This window comes from Culex quinquefasciatus, chromosome 3 (genome assembly GCF_015732765.1).
Source record: "Culex quinquefasciatus strain JHB chromosome 3, VPISU_Cqui_1.0_pri_paternal, whole genome shotgun sequence".
NCBI classification, from domain to species: domain Eukaryota; kingdom Metazoa; phylum Arthropoda; class Insecta; order Diptera; family Culicidae; genus Culex; species Culex quinquefasciatus.
In genome coordinates, this window is record NC_051863.1 from 129,260,756 (window position 1) to 129,274,866 (window position 14,111).

General features: G+C 35.2%; 1 protein-coding gene across 1 annotated transcript; it reads left to right on the forward strand.

Annotated features, from left to right (window-relative positions):
• Nucleotides 1-12,832: 12,832 nt before the first annotated feature.
• Nucleotides 12,833-13,454, forward strand: LOC6046792. The gene is made up of 2 exons (XM_038263755.1): nt 12,833-13,064; nt 13,140-13,454. Exons 1-2 carry the CDS (start codon nt 12,870-12,872, stop codon nt 13,329-13,331), a joined length of 387 nt encoding a protein of 128 aa, XP_038119683.1. The 5' UTR covers nt 12,833-12,869; the 3' UTR covers nt 13,332-13,454.
• Nucleotides 13,455-14,111: the final 657 nt, after the last annotated feature.

A 14,111-nucleotide genomic window follows, 5' to 3' on the forward strand; every position in this document is an offset into this window, starting at 1 on the left:
CCAAAAATTAGGATTTTCAAAACTAATAATAAGGCTTAGTGATTTTTTACGCTCAAAAATTACAAATTTCACGGGGACCTCAATTTTAAAACACCAAATTTCACGCAAATTTCGCGGAACGTAAAAAATGTTATAATAACTCTGAAAATCTTATGTTTAAATTACAGAAACTACTTTTTATGCTTCAATTTATATTATTGTAATAAACTTAAAACAATTTCAATCGATTTGAACGTGACATAAAAAATGCTCCTAATTTTCAAAAAATATATATTTTGAAACAAAATGTAGGGCATGCGTATTTTCATTTATTGAATTGATTTTTTTTAATATTCGACTAATAACATTCAAACGCTTTCCCGGATTTGCTTCATTTTATTGAATTCCATATCAAAGCAAGATTTAACAATCTTGTCCACCCAAAATGAGTGAAATTATTTGAATTTTTTTGTGACATTAAGCACATATAAAATAATATTCAAGGTTTTCATCTCCCTATTCAAAATTTCAAATCAATAAGCAAAAATAATATATTTGTAATGAAATCGAAAATTTTATTCAAAATGAAAACGAAAACAAAAAAAATAGTATTTTTTTAACTTTCACGAAAATCATCCACCCAAATAATCAAATATCGTTAAAATTATACAGGACTCAGGAATCTGAAATGTTTTAAATGTCGATTTCGAAAAAGATAAAAAATACCTTTCATTTTTTCATATCATCATGATTTTAGAAAATTGATAAATTTCACGCCGTCCACGAATTCGTCAAAAATCACTAACCCTAACCCCTTACCCCTAACCCTAACTAACCCCTTTCATAAGATTATTTTCATTCCTATTTGAGTTTTATAAATCATTTGAAAAAAAATCGTTACAGTTTCACACAAACATAAAATCTCACGGGATTTCCCGGAAAAAGCCAAATTTCACGGATTTCACGATGTTCGCGAAATCGTGAAATTTCACTAACCTTACTAATAATGGTTGCGCAATTCAATATTTTGTGTGAATAGTCTAATTTTAAAAATAGGTAAAGTGTAGTTCTAACAATACCTACAAATTTGCGACGGCTTACGGAGTAGATTTATGATTTTTTTAATAGCCTTTTTGATTGATCGGTGGCCGAAATTTAGTCAATGTCATTGCAAATATTTTTTGAAGTTTTATGTCTTTCGACTATGGGGGGGGGGTAGTTGTTTTGCTACCATTAGTTTCAGATATTTCTACATATCGACGATTTTTTTTTGCAAAAAAAATACTTTATGGGGTGATGTTCACCGAAATTTGAAATAAAATCAAAGTATTTTTTTAACGAGCCCAAACCTGGTAAATATGAGTATTTTTGAACAAAAAATAATTTTTGATGAAGTTTTGAAGTTTTTTGAAAAAAAAATTGTTTGCCCCCCGATTTTTCGGACGAATTTTGAAGGGAATATTTTTGTAATCAAATATTTGAATTGGCCTAAATAAAAAAAACGCATATAACTTTTCGATTTTTCAATGACTCGTGGAGCAATTCAAAAAGTGACACAAATGGCAAATTGGCTCTCTAAACCTGAATTTAATCAATATTAACACTCAAACGCTCAAGTAGTCATTTGACCCCTTTTTTTAAAAAAAAATCTCATAACTTTTGGTAGAATTGACCAATTTGGATGCTTCCAGTTGCAAAAGATCCAGATTTGTCTATATTTCTAAGGGACAGATTGGGGACAAATATGGTCCCTTTTTACCAGAAATATTCCACATTCCGTTGGGGTACCTCGATCCTCCTATATGGTTTTTTTGGTCAATATTACAAAAACTATTTAAACAGAACAATACCGGAAATGATGCAAAACATCAAGGCATCATTCTAATGTATCATCCTACAAAAATAATTGACATGGTTAAGTCCTACGGGGCACCGGAGCCGGTTATAGTTGGGCACCAATCGACATCAGCTCAGTGAACCGTTTCCGGTGACCGCAGGTCTTGAGCATGTTATGTATCTATGCAAAATGATGTATTAGGATGAAGCCTTGAAGTTTTGCATCATTTCCGGCATTGTTCTGTGGAAAAGTTTTTGTTATGTTGACCAAAACCCCATATAGGAGGGCCGAGGTACCCGAACGGAATCCGGAATATATCCGGTAAAAGGGGACCATATTTCTCCCCCATCTGACAATTAAAACATAGACAAATATGGATCATTCGCAACCGGACGCATCCAAATTTGTCAATTCTACCATAAGTACCCGAGCGTTTGAGTGTAAAATTCTGCATAATTTTGTGTTCTTTTCACGGTGTATTTTTCCGAGAACATTAAGATAAAAAAATCGGCAAGTCTGAAATTTGGCACCATAAAAAAGGGCTCTTTCCCGACATTTTGCGGGGTCCGGCGATTTTTTTCGTCGGGGGGCTAGACTTTTTTTTTGAAGATTTTTTTTCGATTTTCTAGGATTTTTCTTCAGAAAAGTGGATGGAAATCGATAGGTTAATGTTTGACTCCAACAAAAAGTTTCCAAAACAAATTTACCAGATTTCTAGCTTTCTTTGAAATACTGGGGATCAAATCCACAAATTTTGGAGAAACTCACTTTTTCTTTTACAAAATTGGGTATATCTCTGCTTATATTGAACCAAAATGGATACTTTTTTATGGAAATTGTTCAGAAAACTGTTCTCTACAATTTGATTGAATCGAAAATGTTTAAAAATATTTTAGTGTTGTATGGCAGAGGATTGAAAAAATAATGTTGGGAACCTTTTGGGTAATAAATAGAATTTAAATGAAAAACTGTAAGTTGAGCAATGGTTTTAGCTCAAATTTGTATCTGAGCAATTTGTAGCTGTATTTTTATGACGAATTGTACAAAGAAAAGATTTTTATCCGGTTGTATTGAGGTTTCCAGCTTGGATTTTGTAGATATTTCAAAGAAAGCTAGAAATCTGGTAAATTTGGTTTGGAAACTATTTGTTGGAGGTCAAATTTATAATGTAGAGTCTCTTGGGGCACATTCATTATAAATTTGATGGATATAAACATGAACCTATCGATTTCCTTCGACTTTTCTGAAGAAAAATCATATCTATAGAAAATCGAAAACAATCTTCAAAAAAAAGTTGCTCTAGACCCCCCGACAAAAAAATTCGCCGGACCCGGCAAAATATCGGGAAAGAGCCCTTCTTTCATGGTGCCAAATGTCAGACTTGCCGAATTTTTTATCTTAAGTTTGTTCGAGGAAACACTCCGTGCTTTTGTTTACTACAATGATAAATAATTTAATAATAAAATTAAGCAAGCTGGTAATCCCTTCATGGTTTTGCGACCTATGGTACAATAGTATGAAACTTTAATGGTTAAATTTCATAAATTAATTTAAAAAAATCTCCCAATTCAGCATCTCTTCTAAATCCTCGGTTGACCTCAATCAACCACGATCAACACGCGGGAAAATCCCAATATAAAATCCCTTTCGAGCGCACCACCACCAGCACGAACACCCGGAAAAAAGAAAACCTCACCAAATTCCTTCGGCATGTCGAGTTATCTGTTTTAAAAAAAATCCAATTTCAGCGTAAGCATCGAAAAACAGGAAATAATTTGAAGAAACTTTATTCCCGTTTGGATTATTTCGATTTTCCACCTTTTTCCACATTTCTTTTTTCTTCATGCCACGCTGGAAAATGTCTATTGGCGCGAGGTTCGCGAATCAGTTCGGTTCATAACGACTCAAAAGGATATGCTGCAGCACACACACACACACACCCGCCGCCGCCGCCACCGTTAACGACTAGTCAGCCACCTCTTCCCCCGGCAAAGGAAAAGTCGTGGCGGAGGGTAAGGATAAGGCTGATAGGTTTTTCTCGCTCAAGCGCGCAATTTCACCCGCGTTCAGTCGCGGAACAAGACTGAGAGAGAGAGAGAGAGAGAGAGAGAGAGAGAGAGAGAGAGGAAAAAACACGAAAGGGATAAAGAATTGATTAAATCTCTGATCCTTTCTAATGGAAAAGTGTTTTTCAACTTTTTTTTCGTTTTTGAATTCGCTGCTTCGCGGGTGGACAGTAGGATGTCAAAACTGGTCGAAAATGAGGTTTGTGGATTTTTTTTAATTTGATGTGTTTTTTTTCTGTTTAAGCTATTAAAAATTATAGAATGGCAAAAATCACAAATAAAATTATGTATTATTTTTCAATACATTTTATTTACAGAAATAACAATTTTACAACTTGTGTGAATGGCTGGTTCGTAGAGATTTGGTATTCCTTGCAACTATTACCTATACAACAACCGCTTGGTAACAGAAGGTTCTTCAAATGCAATTAAACAAAAACAAGGGAAAACTTGACCAAAAAACCTAGTGAGATCGAAACGCTTTTGGATTAATATTTTGTTTTTATGATTGAAAAAAAACAATGAAAAATTTTAACGTTTTAAACTCAAATTAATATGTTTTTAAGTTAACCATTTATTTCCAAAATCAATTTGGCTTCGCCCTGATACCAATATTTCCCACTGTTCAAGTGCTCCCCACTTTACTTCTGACTCCGGGTTCGGGCTGTGTTTGCATGTTCCTTAAAAATCCACTTTGTCTGGAAGTACTCCAGCGGCGCTGAAGCCCGTACCCACAACCCCACACACACACACACCCACCAGGTTACACACTCCCCCATCCCGTGGGGTCCAGCCCGGGGTTGTTCCGGATGATGGGGCTGGTTCCGGATGAGAAATCAATTTTATCCTGGCCCTCGCGCAAAGTTGAGTGGGTTAGAAGAAAAAGTGCACTCACAGCATCGCGAATTTAACCGCCAGGAGGGGGAAAAGTGTTGGTTGGCAACACTGGACTGGGGTTGAGTGGAGAAAATGGCAAAAGTCAGCACGGACATCAAAGGAATTGTGAAATTTCTGTGGAAGTTTTGGAAGACTTCTGGGAAATTTAGTTAAAGGATTGCTTTAGGAAAAGCAATCTTAAGAAGTTCTTTTTGATCAATAAATTTCAAAATGAGAAAAATCTAAAATGTAAAATTCATACAAAATACATAACTAAATCACAAAACATTCAACCATTCACAACTTTTTTGGTGATTTTACACTTTCAATTCAAAATACATAGGAAGTTCGACACTCTTAAAAAATAAGAACTCACATTATTCATGCGTAATTTTTCCCAAAAAGTATAAAAAAAATCGGATGTAATCAACAACAATAAAATTGCACCCCAACATCAAACTTCTTTCGTATTTTTCCCACTAACCAGAGCAGAGCCAAGAAAACACGCCAAACTGAACAACACAATCGTGAAGAGCGACTGCTTCCGCTGACCTGGGGCTGGCAGGCCAGTTCCTTCCGTACTCGAGTGCGTTCAAAGAAGTGGAGGAGGAAGAGTGACATAAAGCTTGATGCGATATAAAAAATAAAGGAAAATGGGCATCTCGAAGAGTGAAGTGCGAATGAGTCCTCAGACGCGCCTACGCCATATCATTTGGGTTATATTTGGTTAGAGTAAAAAGTGAAGTTTTTAAATGTTGTTTTGAAGAGATTCCCATTAAAATCTAAAAAATTGAAAAAAATCTATAAGTAGAGCAACTCTCTACAAAATCGACCGATTTCGACCATTTTTATTTTTTGTATTTTATGATTTGACTCAAACTTTGTGGGGGCCTTCCCTATGACCAAATAAGCTATTTTGTGTCATTGGTTCACCCATACAAGTCTCCATACAATTTTGGCTGCTGTCCATACAAAAATGGTATGTAAATATTCAAACAGCTGTAACTTTTGAGTGAATTTTCTGATCAATTTGGTGTCTTCGGCAAAGTTGTAGGTATTGTTGAGGACAATTGGGAAAAAAATAGGTACACGGAAAAAAAAATTTGCAGATTTTTTATCAACTTTTTTTTTCACTAAATCTCAATTTCCCAAAACACGTATTTTTTTGATTTTCGAGATTTTTTGATATGTTTTAGGGGACTAAAATCCGCAACTTTTGAGCTATCGAGAAACATGGTCAAAAAATCTGCCGCCAAGTTATGAATTTTTGAAAAATAGTGATTTTTGTAAAAAAAATCCAAATTTCATGCAAAAACAAATTTGAAGTTATTTTTTAATGCAAAATTGAATTTGCAATTGAAAACTACTCTACAATTTTTTTGATAAAGAGCTTCGTTTTCAAGATATAGCCACCGAAAGTTTGATTTTAGAAAAATATTTACAGTTTTTTGATTTTTAGAAATAGTGACCATGAGCGACCATTTCTAAAAATATTTTTTTTGAAAAATTCAGAAAATTTGCTATAAAATTGTCTAAGAGACATTGAAGATTGGACCTCGGGTTGCTGAGATACAGCCGCTTTAAGAAAAAGAAACACGAAAATTGAAGTTTTCTTAGTCTCACCAAAACAACCCACCATTTTCTAATGACGATATCTCAGCAACTAATGGTCCGATTTTCAATGTTAAAATATGAAACATTCGTGAAATTTCCGATCTTCTCGAAAAAAATATTTTGAAAAAAAATCAAGACTGACATTTTAAATGGGCGTAATATTCATTATTTGGCCCTTTAAAATGTTAATCTTGATTTATTTATTTTCAAAATATTTTTTTCGAAAAGATCGGAAAATTTTACGAATGTTTCATGTATTAACATTGAAAATCGGACCATTAGTTGCTGAGATATCAACATTAGAAAATGGTGGGTTGTTTTGGTTTTTTTTTTTAAATTTAATATGTCTTTATTGAACTTTCTTATAATAATTACATTTCTTTTACATGCTAAGTGGTATGGCTAAATGCTCTTCATCTTTGTTGTATTTTTCGTTTTATTATTAACTGGTCACATTTATTTTATATACCGTAAACCGGGGTGACTTTGATAGGATTTCAATTTGTTTTTAGAATATTTTCCAACAGGTAAGGTTTTTCTCAAGATTATTATTTTTAAAACATGTACTGGGGTAGGCCACACAAAGTCCATGCACTATTTTGGAAAAAAAGTTTTTTCAATAGTGTTTAGACAAATAGGTTCGTTAAAAATTATTGGTTTTAATTCCGGGGTGACTTTGATAGTCATAGTTTTTCTTGTTAAAATCATATTTAAGATGTTCAAACTTTATTTGTACGTTAAATGTACCATCACTAAAGAAACTGATATAGTTTGTAAGAAAAAAATCAATGTTTATATTAAGTTAACTAAGTTTATAAGCTTTTTAACAAAATACATATAAATTTTAGGTAAAATTGCTAAAAAGTCGGAATTTTGCCTGAAATTTGTTAAAAATAGTTTTGTTTATAAAATTATCGATTTATATTGCATTTTAAACTGAATTCGAAGCACAAATCACAAGTTTTCACATTTTACATGAAATTTGTTCAACTGAATTTGCCTATAAATTTGGAGATTTTTTTTTAATTGTGTTTCAAAAACACAAATTATTTATTATTTACAAACTTATTTATTGTCCAAAGAATCCGAAAATGCATTCCGTTTTCCGATTAAAAATCATGTTCATTGAGAAAATCATGACACTTTGAGAAGTTTAAAATAATGACTTTCATCCACATTTTCTTAACTATAGTTAACTAACTTTATAAACTTTTCAAAAATTTATGAAAAGTTCTTCATGAGGTACTTTGAACACTTCTCTACCGCGGTCAGTATGTTTCTGAACCAGTCCTTACGTATTTTAATTGTACTCTTCATTTTGCGAAAAAATCGCAAACCTATCAAAGTCACCCCGGCTATCAAAGTCACCCCGTTTTACGGTACTTCAAATTGTTTTACATTGTTGCATTGAATCGAATACATTTGGGTAAAAAAGAAAAAAAATCACTTTAACAACTTATCCTAACCTAAAAAAAAACCTAAACTAAAAAAAATAAATTCATTGAAATATTCAAAATCACTAGAACGAGTAAACTACCAACTGTATTTTAAGATGAATGCTCCAAGCGTTCTTACTTGTTCCTGGCGAGTTTTGCACCCACGCAGAGTTGTTGTCATCTCGATGAAAATGTTCAGAAGTTCTTGTGGTGATAACAGGTCACTACTGCCTTCACCCGTTGATGTTGGTTGATTTTCCCTCGGTTGCTGACTGAAGCCAGGAGGTGTTGTATTCTCCGCAACTCTTTGCCGCTGATTCAACGGCAATGGCTGCAGATTTGGAACCACTCGAACAGATCCCGCTCCTGGCGACGCCAAAGCAGGAAAATCCACGTCCGTGAAAGTTGGTGGTGTTTTGCGACGATTTGGTTGGTGCCTCGTCGTCGCTTGCTGTCGAATTTTTACAAACTCAGCTCGTTTTGGGCAGCTACGATTCTTGGTAGAATGGTCGCCACCGCAATTGAAGCATTTGGCTTCGATGTTCTCGTTGATTGTTTCGCAAGCTTGAGTTTTGTGCTCACCTCCGCAGGTTGCACAACGACTATTGATGAAACAGTTCCTTCCACAGTTCGAACATTGCGTCACGTCACGGTGCACTGGACGATAACGTTCCCAAGTCACGATGATTTTGAAAATTGCCCGAACTGCTTTCAGCTCAGACGGCGTTGTCGATCCTTTCTCGAAATGAACCAGGTACAGTTGATCACGATACTTGATGTCCTTGTTGTGTCTCGTCATCTTGAAGACTTCGATCACGTTCAACTTAAGAGTTTTGAGCTCTTCTTTCAGCACACTCACATCCATGTCGTACAGAACTCGGAGGACCTGTTTCATGGGGCGTTTACCTGGATCGTCATGGCTGTAGTATTCAATCTTTGTATTGTTCAGGAAATCCCGAACGTAGTTGTAATCCTTTCTGGTAGGTAGCAGAATTTTGAGTCCATCAGCACACAAGCGAATGGATGCTCGTAAAGCACTAGATTTGATAAATCCGGTCAGCCACTTTCGCACCGAATCCGATGACGATGTTTTCACAAAAATGGGTGGCAACTTTTCCCGTCGTTCAAATTCTTCCTTCTCACTCACGTCCACAGGGAGGGTAGCGAACTGGTTTCCAGACAATTTTTGAGCGTCCTTGCTCAAACTGCCTGGCTTTGCAGGTAGCGCTTCGGCATTCTTTAGCTTCTTCAAATCTGCCGATCCTGCTGGTGAGGACCGCCTCTTTTTCTTGCCCTGAGGCATTTTTGCACTTTTTAAGCACTTTTCAGGAGCTAAAATCCAGCAGTACCTCACTGAATGATGGTCCACAAAGGAATCAAAACTCTAGATATCTTTGTTTGAAAAAGTCTAATTTTCAAGGGAAAACCTTATGGGACCACCCTAACGAATTTCGAAAATTGTCCAAATATATGTATTTTGATGTAATTTTGCCCGCTGAATCTGAATCTGCCCTCAGAATTGACCCAAAGTGTCGAATAATCGATTTTAGCTCATATTTTGGGTTTGAATGATAATTTTACATGGAAACACATGATCATATTTGGTACGATTTATAGCAATTTATCGATCATCCGGTTTTATGCGAAAACACATTTTTATAAATAACTAGTTCAAACTCATCGAAAGTTTATGAAAATCAATAGCGACGTATGGGACTCTAAACCGAGTCAAATGCAACCTGCAGGATTATAGCCTTACTTCAGTGAGAATGGTTAAACACTTTTTCAAAAAAATATTATTTTAGTTGACCTTTTCCAATACAGGACTAACTTCAATGAAGAGCAATTCTCTACGAAATCGGTATTTTTTTCATTTTAATTTTTGTATTTTTTAATTCGGCTGAAACTTTTGTGGTGCTTTCGGTATGCACAAAGAAGCCATTTTGCATCATTAGTTTGTCCAAATATTTTTTTTTATTTTTTATTTAACTTTTTGTCACTAAAACTTGATTTGCAAAAAAAAAACACTATTTTTAGTTTTTATAAAAAAGTACAAATATTGAAATTACGAGCCATGGTTTCAACATTTTAGGCTGGTACAAATATTTTTAAAAGTTTTTGTCACCCCCTTCAAAATTGGCCCGAAAAATCAGGGGGCAAAAAAATATTTTTACAATAAACTTCAAAATTACAATGAAAATTCAAGTGCAACCAGCTGAAATCAAATTAAAATACATTCTCCTGCGTTTAAAATCATTTTTAGCATGTTTGGGTTCATTAAAAAATCTTAAGATTTTTTGAAAATTTTCGATGCAAAATCTTTTTTTTCGATACAATTTTTGTTTTTGACAGATCTTAGATTTTTTGAAAACTAATGATTGCAAAACAACTGAACTAGTGTAAAATGCATTTTAAAACACTTTTTTCATTTAAATGTGAAGACTATGGCTTGTTATTTAATTTTTTTTTTGGCCAGGGCCGAGGGACAAAAACTTTTTTAAATATTTGCATCGGCCTTAATGAAAAATAAAATTTTTGCGGTGCTGTGTATTTCATAAAATTCAAAACATTTTTAAACAAGCCCAAACATCCTAAATCGTGCTTGCCATCTCATTCGGGCACATAACTTTTTTAACCAAGAGTGTGTCCCTTTCACACCTTATGTAAACTGTCATTTGAGTGAAAGGGATACAGTATTGTTAACAATAGTTATGTGCCCTTTTGAAATGTTAGGCTCTAAAAATGATTATCAATGCAGAAAAAGGTATTTTAGATTGTTTTCAGTTTATTAGAATTCTATTTTCATGGAAATTTTGTAGATTTTTGGAAAAATATTTTTTTGCCCTCGATTTTTCAAAACCAACTTTGAAGGGGGGGGATGACATAAACTTTTAAAAATATTTGCAAAGGCCTTATTTCTAATAGAATGAAAGCCGGAGTTTTTTTGAAAAGGTCCAATAAACCAAATTTTCAGTTTTTGCTTTTTGAGTGTTTTTGAAACCGCTTTGAGTCAGGGGTATTAAAAACACCCAAAAAGCAAAAACTGAAAATTTGGTTTATTGGACCTTTTCAAAACTCCAGAAAGGTTTACTTTCGTTAAAGGCTACATAGCTTGATTCCAATAAGCTCAGATTTAGTACAATCAAAGCAGTAGAAACAACGAACTTGTAATTGTTTTAAAACAAAAAAATAGAGACTAAATGACTACCCGAGCATATAAGCGATAGATAATTTAAAGCGATTCAGTATATTGAGAAAAGGGAGAACTATCCCTGGTCTGTATCTTGTCAGCGTTTGGGTAAAAAAATGCTGTGTTCTAGACAGTTGTGCGGAACCGACTTAAAATCACTGTAAACGAAGAAAAAATAACTAGATTTCAAATAACAAGCTTGGTTCTCAAAATAAAAAAAAAATATTCCAAAGTCTTTATTTCATTGAAAATGTTGAATAATTTAGAATCGATTCTACAAGTTTTTTCAATACAAATTTTAATTTTAGTTTTTTGGGAGGACAAAAGCTTGATTTTGTTTGCTTGCAATGGCCTTATTTGAGTGAAATAGGAACAGGTTTCTACAGGGGTTAACGGGGGATCAACGACTTATTGACAAAGGACTTTGTCTTTTTTGATCAAATGGCCAAACATAGTTGTTTGATTCAGGTTTCAACTCATGCAAAAAGTTTATGCGCGAATCAAAAAAAGCGATCACAAAATTGTACAAGTTTTTTTAAACCCTAATTTTAACTTGAAGTATTTCTTTGACCCCTGATTTAGTTAGCAATAATCAAAGGGGGAGACAAAAACTTAAAATATAATTTGTTGAACGTTGTCGTTCTCAATTGCGAGATTCCTACTCGAAACTACGTGTCCGAAGGCTTGGTTGTTGAGGCAATTTCAGACCTCTTTTTACACCTAAGCTTCCATCCACCCCGGGATTCGAACTGACGACCTTTGGATTGATAGTCCAACTGCCTACTAGCGACTCCACCGAGGACCCAGGGAGACGACTCCTACACCTGGATTGAGCTAACGACCTTACACCTCTAAGTTAGACAGGGGCCAACATATACTTCCCCATTCGATGGAAGGCGTGATCAGACAAGTATCGTCTCAAAATTTGCCACCGGGACCTTCTGGGATTGAACCCAGGCCGACTGGGTGAGAGGCAACCACGCTTACCCCCACACCACGGTCCCGGGAGTTTCATCCGAAACCCCTAAAAAGGACATCTGTTTCGGAACGGAGAGGAGACACCAAGAAAGAAACCGTCCTCTTGCTCCCGGGAGGGCTTTCTATTGATTTTGGTGTTGTGGTGCCAGCAGCCAAAAAAAGGACACTCTTTATTTCTTTGTGTTGTGTCATCTTTGCTTTTTTATCTTTCCCGTGGGAGGTAAATCTTTATTGTAACGATGAGACACAAAACAGAGCGCGCCCGCGGTCGACATTAAGAGGATATGAACTGCGGGGATGATCATCAGATCTAGTTGTTACGGGGACGAGGCACGGTTCCGACGAGAGCAATATCCGGCCCTGAGAGGGTGGGGAGAGGGAAATATTATGATTTTTTTTCCTTTTTTCGAATGAAAAACGTGATTGTTCCTTGATTGTTGATTGTACAAAGTACTTTTTCCTAGAATGAAATCGAAATAATCTTTTAAATTTATTCATCCCACCTTCTTTCTACTAGTAGATTAACATAAGAAATAAAACAAGAAAACATTTTATTTTTAATTCTCATCCGTTCTCAAAACGCACTTCCCAAAATAAAAAAAAAAAAACAGGACATCGCACTTTAATCGACCAATTTGGAACCGGTTCCCGGCGGCGGCAGTTACGAAATTTCTCCTAACTGTAAATTTTAATGATAAAAGATTACGTACCAGGCGGTCAACGTGGCCGTGGGAAGAACAGAAAATTGCCACGTTGCGGAAGATTGCAGGGTCGACGAAAATTCTTGGTGACCTGACCCGAATTTCGGCAGGTCTATAAAAACCATCGCCAGACTGATGGCCGGGGTCAGTGCCACTGAAGAGCACAATGGTGTGACAAGGTTCGTCATCAACATGGCTGGTGGGTGCTTCCTTGCTGGCGTTACGCTTCTGGTGGCTGTAATTTTGGTACCAAGTGGTGAATCACGCTTTCGGACGACTCAACCGACTTTGGTAGAGTTTGGAATTTTTGTCGCGGGTGATTCTACTTGCTTCTTCAAAAGAATCTTCAAGGGACAAAAAAGTCCCGTCGTGTTTAGTTTGCAAAGTGTAAGTTTAGTAATCTCTGAAGATTTTCTAGCACTAATGAGTGTTATCATTCTAACTGCAATCATTTCCAACTAGCCCACACTCATCAACTACGTGAAGATCGAGATGGCCAACACCAACATTCGAAAGGGAGGTATTTCAGCCCAGATCCTGAACGGTGCTACAGCGACGGTTTCGCTAACAGTGCAAATCACCGATGGCAGCCTGAAGAGTGTCTTCACCAACGATGTCGACGTAACGATGCTTTGCACGCCACCAGCTGGATAGTTCCGATAATCTGGGGTGGCTTTTGCCACTCGATATTAGAAATTATTGTAAATAAAAAATACTTTTTAGTAGTTTTAAGATAATTCTTGAGAAGTGAAATGTACTGAAAAATCTCCAGAAAAAGTTGTAATTGCTTCTAGAAACGTATAAAAACTTTAATTTCAAGCCTGCTTTCAATCTCGGGTTTCATTCACAAGAATCAAAACTTTTACTCTAGTATGATGTTGCCTGAAGCTTTAGTAGTAATTCATTTAACCAGTTAATCTATCTACATTTTTGAGGAATTGTTGCATATGAAAATCAGCACTCCCTAATTTGTGTAAGTGTTTTTCGATAAACTAATCTTGAAAATCTCATTTTCATTAAATTATGGGCTGGTATTTGTCGTACAATTTTAAAACAATTTAATTTCATTCCTTTTTTGATTAAAATTACAAAAGAATCATTCAAATAAAAACAAGTCCGTAAAATCAATTTGGATCTCATGTCAAAAGATTTTACACTAGGTTGACAACAACAAATGAACTTACCACCAAAATCGGAACGTTAAGATGTTGAAAAAAATTTTCCTTACAAAAACGCCTTTTTAAATCGCTAATAACTTTTTAGCATCAACTCTGATCGCTTTGCATTCTTGGTCAAAATTGTAGAGCATTATATTCATGTTAGAATCTCTTCTTGACAAAATTTGCACACAACTAACAACACCACCTTCCGGGAAAAATCAATGAATTTATCTTTCTTCATACATTTTTTTCGAAATTTCCCAAACATACTTCT